The sequence below is a fragment of the Phaethon aethereus genome (assembly GCF_964289735.1).
Source record: "Phaethon aethereus genome assembly, chromosome: Z".
Lineage (NCBI taxonomy): Eukaryota > Metazoa > Chordata > Aves > Phaethontiformes > Phaethontidae > Phaethon > Phaethon aethereus.
The window spans coordinates 57932617-57952221 of NC_138577.1; the positions used below are offsets into that span (position 1 = coordinate 57932617).

Genomic DNA, 19605 nt, shown 5'->3' on the forward strand with positions numbered 1-19605 from the left:
AAAAACTAAAGACACAAGATCTTGAGAAATTTCGGAGTCAAATGCATGATAGAAACAGGCAGGAATTTAGTCAGTCAGACCTCAGTAGTCCTGTTAAAATTCCACACGGAACTGAGAAATTGTGTAAATGTTTTTCTTTTGACTCCACGAAAACCTATCAAAGTATGCAAGTTTAGAGCAGCACTGATGTCAGGCCATTGCCATGCAATAAAGCACATTAAGTGAGCTTGGATTTCCTACCAGCTGAGAACTTTGGCCAGAATTCTCAGGGGACATTTTTCTTCTCCAGAAGGAACTAGTGCAAGTCTCTGCTGAATTCCCTCCTCTTTGAAAGAGAAAATTGTTATCTGAGTGCTAAAACTGAGACTGCACTGTGCCACAGAACTTGTACTCAGATTGTGCGAACATGTCTTAGCAGTGTTGTTTTAAATAGCCTAGAGCTATTTTTTTGAGCCATTTTTACAGTTTGTCAGAAAATCATGCACATTTTCACAAGACATTTTAATTTCCTTTTACGTAAAAAATGAAAAATGACGAAAAGTATTTGGCCAAACCTAAACTCCCTGACAGAGCTCCTGGTGAGGAGAAAAGGAGTATGTATGTAGTGACATACAGAAGAGCAAGCAGCCAAGTGACATATCCCATGAAATCTCATGATGACATGCCTCCTATGTGAAGTATTTCCATTTTCTGTTCATTTATATGAAAGGCAGAACTCTTTTACCCTTAGAAAATGGTACCATCCTTCTGCAAACAGAACGTTTTAGACAAAAATTAGACTTCAGATAAAAATATTTTTAATCTAATCTACTTTATTCATTACTTAATTGCTTGCTCTCAAACACAATGTACTGAGAAAGACAGCTGTGGGACTGACAGAATTTAAATCAATGACCATCTGCAGAGGTGCGAAGAACAAAGACGCTGCAGCATAAGTGACCAAAGCTCCAATGGTCCTGAAACATGTTACTTTGGGATGCCTGTGTTATGATTTTTTTAAACTTTTGGGTCTGGTCTAAGTTTGCATCTGGAAGAACAGCACTTCAAGGCTGCCAAAGGAGACTAGCTGCCCATTAGCATTTAAATGGATGATGAATTAAAGATCCAAATCTTGTGGTAATTCAGAAATAAGTAAAAAAGAAAAATCTATCCTCTGCTATGTGAGAAGCAATCCTATTAAGAAAACAGTAACTCTGTAACTGAAAGCAGAAATGGGTGCATTCAGGTTAGCAGGAGCCAAGTGGCAGGATCTTGCTTTTGGTAGACTGGTGGACTTGTCCCTCTCTCCCATGGACACCTTTGTATCAGGGAGGGAGGCACGGAGGCCATCAGCAAAGTTGTTTGACTTTCTTCTTTATGTAGCAATGCTTTATTTTTGTTAAAAGACTGTCTGACGGCTACAAAGATCTGTACACTTCATTTAATGCACGGTTTTGTGAACCTTATGAGTTCAGACGTTTCTAGGACAGGCTGAGCCATCACTACTTCTTGTGCCTCTGGCCAAAAAGTGTAAGGAGAAAACCTGATGTCATTATGGTCAGAAACCATCTTTTTTGTTGTGCTCTGAAAGAGCACTTGGAACGAAGAAAGGAGAGTAACAGCAACCTCATAATGAGCATTGTGACTGAGAATGGGAGGAAATGGAAAAATTAATTAAAAACATCATCTGGTTTAGTTACGCAAGTATTTCCACTGACTATTAACTATGACCACGGCAATGTCTGAAGGGGACAAGCTTCAAGTTTTGTGCATCGGCTTGGGATTACACAGGAATGTTTGGTCATCAGTTGCCATGCCAGTCTTTGTGATGTGGTCTTAGGTTCAGGCAGAGCCAAGATGTTCCTATCTTTGCTTCAGGCAGAAGTAGATAAACTGCTTAATGGGGGATTAATTCCATCTAACTCTAGCTATCCATAAATGTGGTGTCCACCTCAAGGCTTTCTCTGTCATCAGTGGAAGATTTGCTGCTGCTGACTTAGAACAAGGACATCTCAGAGTCTGTTCTGCAGAGAGTAGGTAACGCTGCCTTCTGTGTGGCTTAGGCAAACCAGACAGATCCCACCCTTATTCCTCCCCTTGTTTCATCTGGAACAACAGGATAACAGTGCTTTGCCTCCTAGATTTTCTCTAGACCCTGAGAGTGGCATAGACTCTCCATTTGCTGTACGTACCACCTGACACCTCCTGAAATTTGCAAGGGGGGCAGTAACAAGGAAGGTGTTCAGATGGATAATAATTAGGGCAGACTTACATGAACGATGAGTAGAATTTTCTTCTCTTTAAGAAAACTGGGTGACAGAAGTGAGGAGAAACATGACAATACCTTCACAGGCCTCCAGAGGCTGTGCAGCAGGTCCTATTTTAGCTTTCTCGGCTATGTGCCTTAAGGCATTGTAACTATAATGTTATATATATATTGTATTTGAGCTCATGACTCATCTATATGAATATCTAATGAAGCAAAAATTGGTGCAAAACATATGATAGTAATCAGCAATACAGTTGGGCAGCAAAGTGTGGTAACTAACTATTGTGATTTTCTTTTTGGCAGAGCATCCAGTAGCACATTATTAAGAGCATCTTAAATCAGTCTGCATTACGTGCATAAGGGGGAATGTAACTATGCAGTCACAACCGAGGCTGAAGAATGTGTTGAACCGAAATGTGCAGAGCAGGCCAGACAGATTTCAACTGTCACTCATGCATACTACAAAAGATGCAGCCATTTTGAATCAAAAGTGGTGAAGAAGATAAATATAAATTGGCAGGACACCTCTTGGCTTCAGGGGTGCAAACTCAGCTGTAAAGTTCCAGGGCCACAAATGCAAACGTTCAAGGGAAAGCATGAGGAAGAGCAAGAAGTGACAGAAAGTGGCAACTGTGATCACAGCAAGTTGGTGCCATGTCAAACAGCAGCAGCCAGGCAGGCAAGAGCGTGTCAGTGCTTGTCTAACATATTTACATTGTCAATGAACTGCGGCTTGACAAGGAAGAGCAAAGGGTGAAATTCCCTGAGCAGGCCCACAAAGAGTGAGCAGCAATGACAGTTAGCATCTGCTGGAACTAAAACATTGCTGGCTCAGCCAACAGGACCCCATAGCTTGGAGGTGGCTAGAAGCCTTGCAATTCAGGCAATGCCAGAGTTTGAAAGAAGGCAAAAACGGAAAGGAGACACACATTTTTTGCAAAGACACCTCATTTTCCTCAGCTACTTCTATGGCCAGTAGAAAATTTTCAAGTATCCTAATTTGTGTTTTTCAAAGTGATTAACCTTGAAAAGAAAATGGTTAATTTTCTGAAGGGAAAAAAATTAAAATTTAAAGCCAGTATGACAAATATCCCCAGACTTTACTGCATTGGTAGCCTGTACCCACAGAATACTTTATTATTTGTCACATAAAAAGCTATCAAAGAGATTACTGAGTTCTATCTTGTTTCTGTCATTTCTATAGTTTGTTTCATCCTTCCCCCTTCAACGCAAAATTCCAATGACTGAGGAAATTCTTATCAGTGTGGCTGAAGTTTGCAAAATGCAAGCCAAAGAAGAGGATATGGTTTGGAAAGTATTGCTTCCAGTGCTGCTCCTTTGCATCCCCTTTCCCACAAAAAGTCATCCTTTCTCACCCATTTGGTCAGATAGAAACTGTGAGGAGTAACATGGAAATCTGGGAGCAGCAAACTATGCTCTATGAAGAAGAATGAAGCCACTGTGAAGCAAAATTATAATACATTTTGTCATCACTCCAAGAAGACCTGTTTGCAGGCAGCAACCTCTGATTGACAAGAAATTGAGACTTGACTCTCTTGAAAAGGGGAATATGTGTCTGTGCATTTGGGTGCATGCATATAAATTTTTATTTATTTTGTTGATATATTGGGAAGTCTCTAAGAGTGCCAGGTATACTTGAAACTGATGCAATGTGCTAATCTAAACCCTCTGTTGATCCTGTCCTATCCAGATAAGGCTGCATCACAGCATGTAACAGTACAGAAGCATATGCCCATAAAATCCCAAATGAGTGTGCAACACTCCATCACTGTGCAAATGGGAAAACCTTGCCTGAGAAGTTTTCCCACAAATTATCTACCCACAAGTATAACCTACACCTTCTCCTTGGACTGAAACCTGTGGGCAAGTACAGCAACAATCTTTCAAGCTAATTGATGGACTTCAACAAGTCCATGTTGCTTTAGCCTGGGTACCACTACGCACACATACTTTTCAGGACTTGTTCCTCTCATTCTTTATCAGGCTAAGCATGAATACAAGTCTGAGGTGCAAACCCCAAGCTTTTCTTTTCACATGAGTGCACTCTGTGTTTTAACAGCCTCCTCCTCCATTACAAAAAGCCTCTGGAGAGCACTGTATAAAATGGTGGAGCAGCTGGCAAGAGGCTGTTGGCCTGGGATTGACCATTGCTCTTTTAGAAGAAGGATGGGCTTCCTGGGGAAGCTGTATACAATGCTGGCATGAATATCCCACACTATAATTTGAAACGGCAATGAAATAGGACGGTTATCACAAACTGTCACCATTTATTTATGGCTTGTGTACAACTGTGACCACAGGTATATCTGGCAAGATACAAGGTCCGTTGTGAGTCTAAGCCAGGTAGTGCAGGGGAGAGGATATTCCTGATAATTGTATGTACGTACCTGAAGAGACCTTTGGGGAGCAGAGAGGAGAGGCACAGCCATTTCACAGACAGCTAGAGATTGTCCAACCCCGGAGGGGTATGGGCACAGACTTGTTCCTGTTTTGCAAGGCAATGCGCCTGCAGAGCTGCCCAGCAGCTGAAATGTTGACATCGCTTCCCTTCTCTCCTGCAGTTACCCTACCAGATGATGCCCACACACACCAGCCTGCCACAGTGCACTGTCAAGCCCCCACTAAGACAGCACAGGTGTTTGTCATCCTCTACCCACCTTCAGAGAAGTGACAGGGCCACTGCTTGATGGGGAAAACTGTGTAAACCCATGACACAAAAATGTTGCAAATCCTGCACTGCTGAAGAGATGTTTCTGAAGCACAGCTCCTCTTCTAATGCACTAGCATTAAGCCTTTGCAAAACAAAGTAAAACAAATTAATAAACCATTATTCCTCCAGTTTCCAACTATCACTTAGTGGCCTGTTATTCTGCTCTGTTCCACAGTTCATGACTAAAATAGAAAGGCTGCAAAGCTGCGGGGAAGATAATGATGGACAGCTCTGCAAATTGTTCCAACTGAACCATAAAACTGTCAAACAAATGATACATGTTAGTTGTGATGGCCCTATGCCTCCCAGAAATAAAATGAATCCCTAAAGGAAGACTTCAGTAAGGAATTAAACATTAATTAGGGGTTATACAAGATGGATGTAAAAGGGATTAGAAACAAACCATAGGTTTGCTGGAGCAATGGTAGCATGAAAGCCAGAGTATTTATTTCTGAACTTTGGTTTCTTAACTGATTATGAACAATACAGACCTACAGCTGAGATCATATGGCAGAGGAAAACATCTTTATGCCTTCTTTTGAAAGGGGTAGTGGCCCAATGCCCTTAGTTTTCTTTACCTACTTCACAAGCACAGCACTGGCAGAGTACTTATGTTCTCAATTATTGACACGGTTCCTAACTGGAAGAGCTTCTAATGGGTTGCCTCATGAGCTCATGTGATGGCCACGGGTGGTCTAATATGGAAATTAATGCTATATTTGGTGTCAAAGTTGCAAAAAGCTTTGTAACAGAAATATAATTTTAATTGAGTACACTTGGGTTGACTTGTTTAGATAAAACGAGCCAATGAAAGCTTTTCAAAGGACTCAAAGAGCAGCTGTTCTAATTTTTCTACAGGACTTTGTGATTTGTTATTATTTTTGCCTCTGCCTCTCCACAGCCCACACAAAACGTCAGTTATGATCCACGTTCTGTGGAACAAACAAGTGAGAATGTGTAAATCCTGTGCCTTTTCATTTTTGAGGCAGGCTTCCAAACTTGTATTAATAAATATGTTTACTAGCATCTAACCTGAACTTAAAGTTCAAACCATGAGCCATAATTGATATTAATGCAACCAGCATAATAGATTTCCAAAACTTGCTGTCAGACTGAATACAGACAATTTTAATTCTAATTCACGAAACAAATGTGTCTGTTGGATTCTCTTTACCAAGCATTATGACAAATGATAAGTTAACTGACCCATTAAGAACAGATATATAAATAATAAATATTCCCTCCTGGATCAGCTGCAAAACACGAGCTGACACAAATCTTGTAGCAACTGGGAGCCTCTGGAAACCATAGCCATAGCTCAAGAACTTGCTCTTGCCCAGCTACAGGTGACTCGACTCAACCTCCACTTGCACTACCATGAAGTGCAACTCAGTGCTGTGAAAGGTCCACTGGTTAACATTCTTTGAATGCTAGCACACGGTACTACTACTGTTGGACCATAGAATTCAAAAGTTTCCCTTCTGGTCTTTAGCTATTGCCACTCATACAGAAGAAAGCTGCTGAGAGAGGATAAAACAGATTCACTACCCTGTTCAGACCCAGTGCCCATAAGGAATCAGAGTGTTGCAGACAGTGTGGTTTCCTTCTACAAAGAGACCCAAAACTTCTGAGGCCATGCAGCTTCTGCTGCTGCTGCACTGCTACCAAAATTACCCTGTTCCCTAGCACAAGGTCTCCAATGAAAGCTAACTAAACAGGGTTCTGCCTGGTCCTTACAGAGGCATGAATCCCTTCTCTTCCATGCTGGTAGGCATGTTTTTCTCCCCATATTCAGAACTGAGCTCCTGACAGCTGTGCTCTTCTGAAGCCACATGGCCCTCTATCTGCTTTTGGACATTCACATTTTTGCCCATCCAAAGGCATTGGGTGATGGTGAGAAAGAGTTGTGGTTTTCCATTTCTAACTTCAAGGCTACTCTGCATGAACATTACAAAGGCTTTGTGCATAAGTCCAGAATAAGCTTTGCTGAGCAGAGAAGAAAAGTGAAGTAAAAAGAATAGGCCAGAGCCCTGTTTCAGCTGCCTCTTTGTGACACCCTGCAGAGGCAGTTTTGAAGAAGACCATGTTGGCCATAAGGCTTCCCAGAAAATTGTCATGTCTGACATGGGAGGGAACGATCTACACGTGTTCACAAGCTGCCTGAGGTGTGCTAGACAATCACAAATTTAAGGAACAGCCTTGTAGCAGCTCCCAGACAAGAAGAACGTGAGTAAGAAACAGGAGCTGAGACTGAATATGGTCTTCTAAGGAAGGCCTGGAGAAGAACCTTGAAGAAGTTCACTAAGCACTCTTACAATGTTTCAGCTCTTTTTGTATGCTCTTGGCAGAGAGTGCTGTGGAAATCAACTCCCCATCCCCTATCCACCCTGTGTGCTGATGCCAGTTCTAGGAGCAATGATAATACCGAAGACTGTCTGAGGTTTGAGGGATGAATCTGTTCTTTCCCCCACACTCAGCCTCCCTTCCTCAAAGCAAGAGGTGGAACATGCTCTTACCATAGGTAAATACATGTGTGGAATGAGGGTTTCATTGAGTTGAAAAGGAGTTGAAAGAGAACTGACTGATGTGGGGTGCCACACAAATAAGTAGTAAGTTTTGCCCTGAGCAGCCAAAGAGAAAACTGAGGAGATAAGGTGGCTTGTGAGAAGGATGCAAGTACATCATCCTCAGCTAGCCAACACAGTGCTGTCTCTCCTGTACACGACCACAGTTGTAATAAATGTATAGAAGATGACTTCTATGTAACAGTAATGACATCCTTTCTGGTACCTCAGTGTCCTCTGGCTGGGAATGTCAGCTCTGAGAAACCTCCACTGTAAAAAGCTCCACAGAAAACCTCCTGCTGGGGACTTCTCAGCCCTTGGATGAGCAAAAAGTCAACAGCAATACTGGAGCTTCCTCTTGCCCAAGGTCTTTATCAGGGTTCTGCCTGACAGTCTCTAAAACTATGCTCATAGCAAGCTAGATATAGGTGTTTATCTGTGAATTAAACTTTTACACCTGGGAAACTGCTTGCTGGAGGTCGTCTGTGGTAACCCTGGCATTTGCCCTGCCCCTGGGAGAAGAGAGTTGCAGAGCAGGCCACTGGGTTTCACTGGTGTAGCCTGGCATTTGGCATACAAATGGCTCCAGGAACATGCTGGTCCAGTTGGCTACCTTGGTTAGGAAAAAGCGAACCATTTGACTCCAGCTGCTTACCCTGCAGCATCCTTGCAGATGTTTTGGGAACAAAGGCATATCAGGCTCCTTCACAGGGAGCAAGTAACTCTTTCTGCTGCATTTTATTCCTCTGGCAGGAGGCACCAGAGCAGCTATGGTGAGCAGGAAAGATTTTCTGCTGGCAATTGCAGTTCAGAAGAAGAAGTAACTTGAAAAACCTTGTTAGCTACTTTCTCAGACACAGGAAGAGAAACCTGAGGGTGATGCAGAGATGCCTCCAGTTCTTGTCATTCCTCTGACCAGGGTTTTGTCTTATCATCTGTCTCCCAAATTCTGGTCTGATGTGGTTGATGTGCTAGATGTAGCACTTGCCCATGCCTTGGGGGCAGTTGTACAAAACAAGGGAGACAGTCTCTTTAGACACTACCCCAGTATCTGAGAAGGACCTTCTTGGAAATGCTCTGGAGATTATGGTCTTGTCAGATTCCCGCGGAAGTCTTTCCCTGAGCTCTGACAGACAATTTGGCCAACAGAGTGCCATCTGCATCCATGGCTCTGTTGTGTTTCAGGACTTTCTACAACAGGTCTGATATTGTGTCTGAAAAGGGTCAAGGTTCCTGGCCAAATGGACATAGTTTTGGTTTGACAACTTGTCTTCCAGATGTGACTCTGAAATCAGCCAAGCTGTAATGCAGCAGCTCTGTTTTGGCAGTCTCTGAGGGAAAGTCAGGGTGGTGTCCAGGGCTCAACCCTTCCTGATGTCAATAGGAACAATCTGTGGTACAAAACCATGGGGTTCATGGGGTTTCTCCCTTATACATATCTTTTTGCTGATATTTACTGGTAGGTCTTTGGTTGGGGGCTGAGCTTTTGACTTCTTTACAAGGGAGAGCTTCCACATCCATTGCAGCTGGGTGCTGGAGGTGCTAGTATCTGTGCCTGCCCCACAATAAACCCTCCACACTTAAAGGCAGTGAGTGCAGGGTTGCTGTTAATAAGCAACAAACCACAGTATGACATTTGGTAGTCAGGTTTGCACCTCCTCCAGCCTATCCCTCTGGAGGGGAAGTCAACAAGAGAGGCAACATCAGTGAGGTCCTTCCCCCCGTGCATCACCCTTTCCAGCTGGCAAAATGCCTGCAGCCCTCACTGAAGCCCAGGCAGCTGCACTCACCCCAAAGGCGGTTGTTGCCTCAGCTCAGAGTGCAGCTAGAAGCACAGGGCTGACTTGCCTGCTTTTTGGGCCCTGGGTTGTCAGATCCCACTTGAGTTTGCACTTCCACTGCCTCTTTAATACCTTCCTTAGGTCTTCTCGGAAAACAGAGTTTGGAGGAGACAAGTATCCCCCTACAGAAGCCCTAGCAGACAAACTGGCATTTCCTGTACGGATTATAGAATCATAGAATAGTTTGGGTTGGAAGGAACCTTTAAAGGTCATCTAGTCCAACCCCCCTGCAGTGAGCAGGGACATCTTCAACTAGATCAGGTTCCTCAGAGCCCTGTCCAACCTGAACTGGAATGTTTCCAGGGATGGGGCATTTACCACCTCTCTGGGCAACCTGTGCCAGTGTTTCACCACCCACACTGGGAAAAATTTCTTCTTTAGATCTAGTCAAAACCTACCCTCTTCCAGCTTAAAACCATTACCCCTTGTCCTATTGCTACAGGGCCTGCTAAAAAGTCTGTCCCCATCTTTCTTATAAGCCCTCTTTAATCACTGGAAGGCTGCAATAAGGTCTCCCCAGAGCTTTCTCTTCTCCAGGCTGAACAACCCCAACTCTCTCAGCCTGTCCTCAGAGGAGAGGTGCTCCATCCCTCTGAGCATTTTTGTGGCCGTCCTCTGGACCCACTCCAGCACGTCTATGTCTTTCCTGTGCTGAGGGGTCCGGAGCTGGACACAGTACTCCAGGTGGGGTGTCACCAGTGCAGAGCAGAGGGGCAGAATAACCTTCCTCAACCTGCCGGCCATGCTTCTTTTGATGCAGCCCAGGATAGGTTTGGCCTTCTGGCCTGCGAGTGCACATTGCTGGCTCATGCCCAGCTTTTCATCCACCAGCACCCCTGTAAAAGAAATCTCTTAAATATCGTGCATGGTAACCTCACTAGAGTTCAGCTTTGGGCCTTGCTGCTATTCCAAGGCACTGGAGCTGAGCCACAGTATGAGAAACACTGGGGAATTTAGGGAAGTGCCCCTTGCCAGAGTCAAGTCACAATGCCAGATCACCATTCCTGCCTGAGACTCCGGGATGTAATGCTGTTGCCTGAATTTTGGTTGTCAGCCTTGTAAACTCACAAGAAGTCCCACAGGGACTGAAGGCCTCAAGAGGTAGATGAAGCTGCAAACAGAGGAATAACATGTCAGTGATCAGAACCATGCCACTTTGCAGCTTTTTAGAGATGGGTCCCTGTTTGCCACTTCTTTGAGACAGGGAATGTCCTGGCTCAAGCAGGATTAAACATGGCATAAATTTACTTGTGCAGAGTCTTCTCCTGGTTGCAACATTCTCGAGCTGAGGAGTAAATGTCTGTCTGACTTCTCCTCTGCTACCTCTGGCACAACTGCTTGAGAAAGAGCTCTGGTGAAAGGGGCTGAAATACCAGAGCTTTTGGGGTGTTAGATTTTGGTTGCTCCAAACAGGAGCAACCTCCAATAGTAGGACCGATAGCCTTGATCTCCATGGACGCAATTGTCACTTTGTTCTCCTGTTGGAGATGCCCTGCAGCCGAGCTCTTTGCCTGGCAGCTCCCTGCAGTTTCCCTGGTGTGGGCACCGTTACAGGGGCCCATGATTTCCCCTGCTAAATCCAAAGCCTCCATGGGAAATCAGACTGGAGTACCCCAATTCATCAGAACTAACGAACACGGAATGAGATGCTAACACAGCGTTTGGGGGTGTGGAAGGGAGGCCCAATCCCCACATTTTTCTTCCAGTTGGCACGGCTTGATGAGATTCCCGAAAGCAGTACAATACATAAGAGAGAAGGATCCTAAGGAGGAGGGTCCCACCCCCATGGAAAACCCAGTCCTCAGATACACGTCATAAGAAAAGAGCATTTAGAAAGTCAACCTACAGCCTCTCTGTTATAAAGTGCATTTAAAGCTCTTTGCCGTATTGAGATTAAATATCTCTAGAGTGAAAAAACCGGGCATAGTGTCAATTCTGCTACTACGCTCTTTCGGGGAAGGCTGTTTTGATCACCTGCGCTACTACGCAATACTACTCTTTCCTACAGGTTTGTCAACACAGAGCACGAGGACGTAACAATAGCGTAAGAGTATACTTCCCTCACGTGGTACGTAAGAGAAATGCAACAACAAGCACCCCAAGCCGTGCAGCAGATTCGGGACGTTCAGGGGGCGGCACCCGGTAGCCCCGTCGCCCCGTGGGCGGGCGCCTGACGTCGCGTCCGTGGTGCGTCGGGAAGCGGGCGCCGGTGTCGCTCGGGCTGGGCTCGGCTCGGGCTGGGCTCGGCTCGGGCTCGGCTCCTCGTGCCGCCATGGGGCCGCTGCTGTGGCTGGTTGTGCAGCTGGGCGCGGGCTCCGCGGCGTACGTGGTGTACGTGGACGTCCGGCGAGCCGAGCGGCCCTTACAGCACTTTTGGAGGAGCACCGGTTTCTGGTAAGCGTGCAGAGCCCGGCGGCCGGCAGCAGGCCACGCACCGCTGGCGAGAAGCAGCCGGGGTGAGAGCCGGCTGCCTCAAGCCCTCCTCGGGCAAAGGATCCGCTGGGCGTGAGGACGCGGCATCCCTGGAGGAGCCCAGGCTTTTCCGGGCCTGCTGCCGTGGGGTCAGAGGACCCGGCACCTGGCTGCCTTTTGCTGCTTAAGCCTGTTGCGTGTTACCTGCGTGGAGCTGATCGTGGAATGTGGCCAACTAATGTAAACAAAGCGGATCACAAGATAGGGCCAAGTCGACACCCCATGCCTCCAGGGCCTTCAAACATGTGCAGTCCTTCCTCTTCCTCAGCACCACACGCCTGTTGGTACTTGGAACTCATTCCCTTTCCTTTTCAGTGTCTCCATTGTCACAGTCCCTAAATCGGCCCAGGCAAAGCTTCCCTGCCTGTTAGTTCTAGGAGTTTGTTGTTCCTGCAAGACACTCAACACGCAGCATGTTCCTGATGTGGCCGGTGAGGCCAGCTGATCTAAATCAGGGGGTCGGGTGGGAGCATGCACAAATCCCAGCTCCACCACTTCACAACCTGGTAGTACTCTGCTTCTCAGAGAGGCTTGCTGAGCTAACTGGGGTTGAACAGCCGTCAATTTTTGGGAGATAACGTGAAGGTTTCTAGCAGGCTCAAAACCGGGAGACACTGCATTCCTTGGCCATGTTTGTATCTTACGCTGAACTGATTATGACCCTTTCATTTAGACATACGGTGGATTAAATAACAGTTGTAGGAAGAAGAGTTGCAACAGGGTGGAATCAGCAGCATGTGCTTTGGACAAAAAGGAATTTGTGCATGTTTTTGTATAATGTGCAATGGTAGTCTAAGACATAACTTGAAAAATTTTCCATTAGTTTTCCATGTTGGTTTGAAAACAGAACAGAACCTAAAATACATTCTAATTAAGAGAAATGTCTGGGCTTTCTGGATTTTTTAATTTCTTTTGCTGTTTCATTTTTTGCTTTAATTTTTGCTTGCAATGTTAGGAAACAGTAATGAAAAACTGCCTTAAAAATAGTATGCTATTTAAACTGCAGGCCAAGAAACACCCATGATTTTAATTCTATGAAAGAAACTTTGGAAAGCTGCAAACATGAAAAGCATATGAGGGGAAGGCAGAGGAGGAGAGGCTCTCCATGAGTCAGCAACTCCTCAATTACAACACCTGGGCAACGCTGGTATTTCTTAAGCTGTAGGATCCCAGCTCCCTTGAAAGCAGACAAAAAAACTTGTGACAGAACTGGGTTCTAATTAAAGCTGCTTTTCTACATCACAGCTTCAGACAGTTGGGCAAATGCGTAGCTGTGGATTAGCAGTTGATAAAGCCTGGGAGGCTGCAAGGCTTGATGTTCTCTTGGGTCGGCACTTTTCTGCTCAGAAGAGGAAAGGACTGATACTACCACTAACAAACCCCACTGTTCTGTCATCTTTTTTTTTAATGTTGTCATGGTTTCTGCTAGATTTCTCTCTAGCAGAGTGTGATTTCAGAGTGTTTATTCAGTGTGGACTAAGCAAAAACACGTGAATGCTTTAGGCCTAGACTTTCATCTTTGCCACTGCTTGAACTGAAGAAGGTTTGAATCTCAGAGTAGAAGTAAAGCACTCCTTCAAAAACTGGCAGTTAATATTGTGCATATCCACTGAAACAACTGAAAAGAACCAAATGCTGATACATTTTTAGTAAGAGTGGAATTTGTAACTTCTCAGTCTCACTTGTGTGACTTGAAGCAATCTCAGGGGGACGATTTTTAAGTGCCTTGTGTGCTGCTGAAGTTGCACAGAAGGGGCTCACACGTGTTGGCTGATTTGTATAAAGCACTACAAGGATGTAATCTGTGTCAAGACTTGGCACTTTCAGGTAAGGATGCAGGAGATGAGCTAATAGGCAACGTCTTAGCTAGAACAAAAGTTGCGTCAAGTCGTTGTCCAGGTGGGATCAGGCTTTTCCACCTTCGTGCACAGATGGTTCTACAGTAGCAGGTTCATTCACTGGGGTCCTTGGAGGTGGGATGAATATGTGGAGGGGTACAGAGGAGGAGGGGGTGACTCTTCCCAGCATAGTTACGGTCAGCACAGAGCTGATCCACCTATCAGGGGAGACAGACTACAGTAGGCAAAACATAAACTATATTAGTTTTTCACTTACATAGTTAATATACAGTCTGTAGGTAGAGCACAAGTCATCTTTCTTTGCAATGTGAAGATACGTGGAAGTATTTTACCAAACCTTGCAGACAGTACTGTTTTATCTTCTTGTAATACAATTGCTTTAACGCTCAGAATTTGCACATTACCAGGAGGCTTAATGAGAGTCTCTAAGGATGCCCAAACCCAGGATGAACTGGGTAGTGTTCTAAGTTTCTGACTTGTGGAGAGTCGGGGTGAGGTCTCCCTCTATCTTGCAGCTATTTACCTGTGGAGATAGAGGCATCAGAAATTTGCCCCATTGTTAAGTTAATTTTGGTGGAATAAGTAGACACCAAAGTCTTGCTAACATGATCATTGCTGTATAGCTGTAAGCAGATTAAACTGCTTGCAGCATCAAGCACAGAAACCTCCAGCCACATACTCCTGTGCTTCCTTATGCGTAGGGGTCAGTTGAACATGGCCAAAGAATGTGGAGGCTCTGAGGGCCTAATTCTCCTTCTAGGAAATGTAGCTTCCAAAGCAGAGCAAGAGTTGATGTCATTGTGTGGACTTCAGCAAGAAGATCAAGCCCAGACCTCAGCAAATCTGATTTCCACTCAAAAGCTAAAAAGACTCTGAGCTCCCTTATCGGTAGTTACGCAGAGACAAGTTGACTGCCATTTTATGGCTTCTTCAGGCCACTGCTGCCTGAGGTTGCTATTAGTGCAGCAATGACTGCTTGTAATGCTTTTCTTTGAGCATGGCAGTGAGATGCACCCAAGTTGTGTTCTGCTTTGCCAAACTACATGTGTCGCCCCAGATAACTTGCAACTCCATTTTGCTTTCATTTCATGTTAGGCAGTGGTCCTCATGCCAGGGAGGATCTTGCAGGCAGTATAAGGACTTAGCACAGAGATCTTTGGATATCCAATGGAGCTGATAGTTAATGTTGCAATGAGTTATTTCTTTTCTGTCCCTCCTTTCCTGAAGCCCTCCTTTACCTCATGGCCATGCTGACCTATTTGACCTGAGCAAAGACCAAGAGCTGAACCTTGCCTACATTTCTTCTGTTCCACATGGTGGCATTGAACAAGTTCGAATTCACTGGTTACTGGAATTAGTTGCTCTCAGGTAAGCAACACCTCAAGTCAAAAATTGGGAAAAGTGTAACAGATCAAAGTGTCCAGCAGGTGCTCACTTTGACATTTATCTTAGTGTAATTGCAATCTGGGCATGTCTTTGCTTCCTTGGAAGCCAGAGGAGGGGAATCAATTTGGGGGTGTATGAGATTACAAAAGAGAGAGCTTGTATTGAGAAAGATGGGGCTAAGCTGTATGCATTACATCCTGACAACAGGTTAAGGAGCAGCTTAAAGTTTCCTTTCATGTGAAGAGTCTTGTGGATGTGCTGGTCAAATTTTACCAAGACCATCTCGGGAGATACACTGCAGTCATTCCATGTGTCCCATGCTGCCGTATCCAGGCCTCAGCATCTTGATTCCCAGTTGAGGCCTCAAGGCTAGCAGAAATGGATTTCATGGACCATTGCATGTACAAGGTTCTAGTGCAACTTTTTTTACCTGGGTGCATCCTTTCTAAAATACTGCTTGGCACAACCTTGAAAAGAGAGTTCTAGAGGAGTCTCCAGTCGTTCTTTAAGCAAGGAAGGGTTCTGCTTTGCTGTCAGGGCATCTACACCCAGTATTATGGAGTGAGCTCTCAACTGGATTCCAGGCAATGGTCTCATACTGGGTGTTTCCAAGACACATACTGGGTGTCATCATTGCTGTTCCTTCAAGTCCAGCAGAGTGTGGTCTTAGTGCAGTAACACCAGCAACTACAAAGTACTGAGAAGAACTGCTGGGAGAAGCCAGACTTGGAGGGTTCTGGTCCTGGACACAACCCGGCTGTCCATATGTGTACCTAGAGCTCCCCTTGGCTGTAGGTCCGCCTTTAATATTCAGGTCACAGTGTTCTGCTTCCTTTACAGGTTAGATGAGTCTTTGGTTAAAGCTAGGAATGGGATGGAATAGGGTCATAGGCATTAATTCAATCCATTCCTTACCAAAGCATTTCGGGTGGCAATACTGTGCCAAACAAGACTTCTCATCCATTCTGTTTTGTGCTTTGCTAACCATTAGCCATTCTAAGAACAGTGATGAAGGACTAGAAAGATGGCTTACTTCTCTGTCCTTTAATTTAGGAGACATGGTACAGCAAAAAAAGTCCCACGAAGATTAGAACAAACCTGACTTACTGAGAGGTCCAAATGAAAGCTGCCACTATTTTATTACTACTTCTATCTTACTTCCACTTAACTTAGGAGTTTCTTTTTGCATCCTGAACACACCTGTGCACTGCATCAAGTGACAGGTATCAGTTAATATTCTCTTCCAAAAGGATTCATACGCATAATAGCATTTCTAGTTCTAGGGAGATACATGTCAGACTTTAGGAGGACAACGCTGGAATTCCTTGCCTTTCAAGTTCCATTTAACTCAGCTTAAAGGGTATGAAGATTGAAAAACACCCAGTGGAAAGAACCAAATACAGATGCCTAGAACAGAAAAGTGAGGAAAAACAGACCATAAAAACTCCATCAAAAGTTGTAATAACTCTTAAAGTTCTGCCTGGCTCAGGCTGTTGCTGAGCTGAGCATATTTACAATCCACATCATTAGTGCATCTGCTGTCCCAGACACAGGTGAATGGGAATTTACCAGTTGTAAGTTTGGGGAAACAACATGGGGAAGGAGAGCTCAGAATCTGGAAAGAGGATGTGAGCAGATGAGGAGTGGGTTTCAGAGTGTACATTAGAAACAGGAGAAGTTTTCTTCCTAGGTATTAGGGTGTGCTTGTGTTTGTAGGTTTGTTTGGGAAGATGTTCGGAGGTCCTGCACGCAGATGAGTATTGCATCTGTACCCCAGAGCTGCCTCTGTACGTTAGTCCATCTGTGAATATAGGAAGTAACACAGCTCCTCCCTCCAATCTTTCCCTGTGGAAGTTTCCCAGTAAACACCCTTTCCTGTATTGTGTCTCCTTCTCTTACTGGGCTGTGGGTTTTGTACTCACTCTGGCAGTGATCCAGCTTCATTAGAGCCAAGGACAACTGTCACTGCTCACCACCTCCAGAGTCCCTGTCTTAGATCTCACAGGTTCCTCCTGAGAGGTGGCTTGGGTCTTTCATGTTTCTGTAACCAACTGACTTACAGAAAAATCAGTGAGTACCTTTGAAAAGAAAGTAGCCACAGCTACACTCAGCAGCCAAAATCCCTCCTGGCATCCTGTCTCAGCTGTGCCACATGTTGAATTGAGCTTTCCAAATGATTGAGGGAAAGGAATGCATCTGTCATGGATTTTGCTCGGCCTTTGTAGAGAGTGAGGCTCTAAGTCCTTCAAAGTGGGACACAATCCTTGACACAATCAAAATACTAGGAGCATGGAAACTTAGCAGTCAAGGAAGACACCCCAGAAAAGTTGGAGTGCCTCAAGGGTAGGATTCTAACCCACTAGCCTCAATATTTAGCCTTGCTTTGACATGTAGAAATCAGAAACTTAGCCACTGTTTAGAACCAAGCTAAAACTGTTCATTTTGCAAAAATAAAAATGTGCATTTGTCAAAAGACAAAAAGACATTTAAGTTCTGGAAGGACAATCAGTGGACTGAGTGGCAGCTCTGGTCTGGAAAGGGAGAGAGTGTGGAGCCTGCAGACAAACACTGGGATTGAAAAAAGCAACAGGGGCAGTAATGTAAGTCCAAAGGAGGAGCTCAGTGCTGATGCTGAATTCTGTGCATGTGCAATTCTCTTCCTGAACCAGTCATTTCCAGAAGGATGGAAAGAGATTTTGAGCAAGAACCCTGTAACAGCAAAACTGTGTTATGTCATGGGGTTGGTGAGTAGAGAAGACTTCCTGGAAGGTGAAGTAGGTACTTGACTGAAGAAGAGCACTTACAGAAAACAGCGGACTAGGAGATACCACCACTGTAGAAGGCTAACAGATACAGGCGTTGCTTTTCCTCGTAGTTGTGCCATCTGTAAAAAGGTGCCATAAATGTTCCTCCGAACAAGCAGGTCTGCTCAAATAAAAGACTGACACCTTCACCTTCTCACTTCTGTAATGGTCTTTCTCACTATGTCTTCTAATCCCCCAATGCCGAGTGCATCCCTGTGGACAGCAAGCCCACCTCATCTTTTTCTATATTCCAAGTTATACTGTTATTTCACCACTTGTGAAAGGATACCATGAGGCAAACTCTTTTCAAAGAACTGCTAGTTTTATTGTCCAACCAAAAGCACACATTTGTCTCCAGGTCATGTGACACAGGAATATTCATGGTTACAGGGCAACCCAAGGTGTCTTTCATGGACTGGACAGTTCCCTTGTTGTTAGTTACCAGTGCCAATAAATACAGCCATTTTGACACCTAGACCATGCATTCTCACCATGCTGCCCTAGTCAACAGGAGAATTTGAGGTGAAGATTCCCAACTCTTTGCACAACTCCATGGGACCCACACAACCTGCAAGTTAAGAACCCTTTCCTATTCTTACGTAGCAGTACTAAAATTTGTTGGATACATGATTTATACAAGGCACCACAGTGAACAAAAATATAGTCAATCTACATGATGGATATAAGATTTCCTAAAAAGCATATAATGATTTTATTTCAACATTAGTAATAACCTAGTTGGAATTACAAGCCTATCCCCAGCTCCTCTCCAATTCACAGTACCTTAATAGGAGAGAAGAGAATTGGCAGTTTCTAACATTTTCAATCTTCATACCCTTAATCTTGGTATAATGCAGTATAGAAGACATAAACGTGCCCAAAATATGCTTGCTTTTTTAGTTACCTTTTACATACTCCTTAGAAATGATTTACAGTCTCCCAGCATCCCTACATCATAGCACTGAAAGCTGTTTTCCTGCGGTGTTCGACATTGGCTAACACAACAACTTGATTGTGAGCCAGCTCTGCCAATGAAACTGAAACAGAAAATTGTTCTTGTCATTTCTTCTGGTCAATAGTTTCTTCCTAGTAAAAGTCTTAATGCTTACACCCCCTTCTATGCATAGCAAATTTCTTTGCTTGGATATCCTTTGGTGCCATTCTGACAATAAATATGATGAAGAGGATACTTCTGACTGTTAATTTCTCAGGATAGAGATGATGGATATCCATCTCACATGGATAAGAGAAGGGCAGCCTCTCTTCATTCTTCTCCAGAGACTGTTGCAGGGATACACCTTCCATTTGAATATCTCTTTTTTTTTTTTTTCTCTTTTAAAAAGACATTCATCTAGAGTTAAGGGTATTATTGCATGTTTTCCTTTATGCTCTAGGCTGGCAGCTTGACCCATAAAGATAAGTCTAGATTGCTAGGATGTGTGTTCTTTTGTACTGAAATATTTTTATTTGACTTCCAACAACAGCTTGCTTTGGCACAACAGCCTAGGAGTGTCTATATTGATATTGTGTGGCAGTAACTCCTGTAAACCCACTTCCTCATGCTAGGCCATGGCAGGACCTTAAAAGAGATAGTCCCTGATCAAAGAATGATTACAAACAAAAGCAGACACAAAGCAATACTTTGTCCTTGGGCTCTGCCCATTTGATTGTATGGCAGAAAGAAGCAAGTCATACCAAGT

At 44.4% G+C, this 19605-nt stretch overlaps 1 protein-coding gene across 1 annotated transcript in view; it reads left to right on the forward strand.

Moving 5' to 3' along the window:
• Positions 1-11656: 11656 nt before the first annotated feature.
• Positions 11657-19605, forward strand: part of IDUA (alpha-L-iduronidase) — a gene marked incomplete at both ends in the record, with an annotated part of 45171 nt that continues 37222 nt past the window's right edge. Inside the window, 2 exons of the mRNA XM_082013707.1 lie at positions 11657-11778; positions 14943-15083. Of these exons, the coding sequence (XP_081869833.1) occupies positions 11657-11778; positions 14943-15083 (263 nt within the window). The remainder of the gene's footprint in view (positions 11779-14942; positions 15084-19605) is intronic.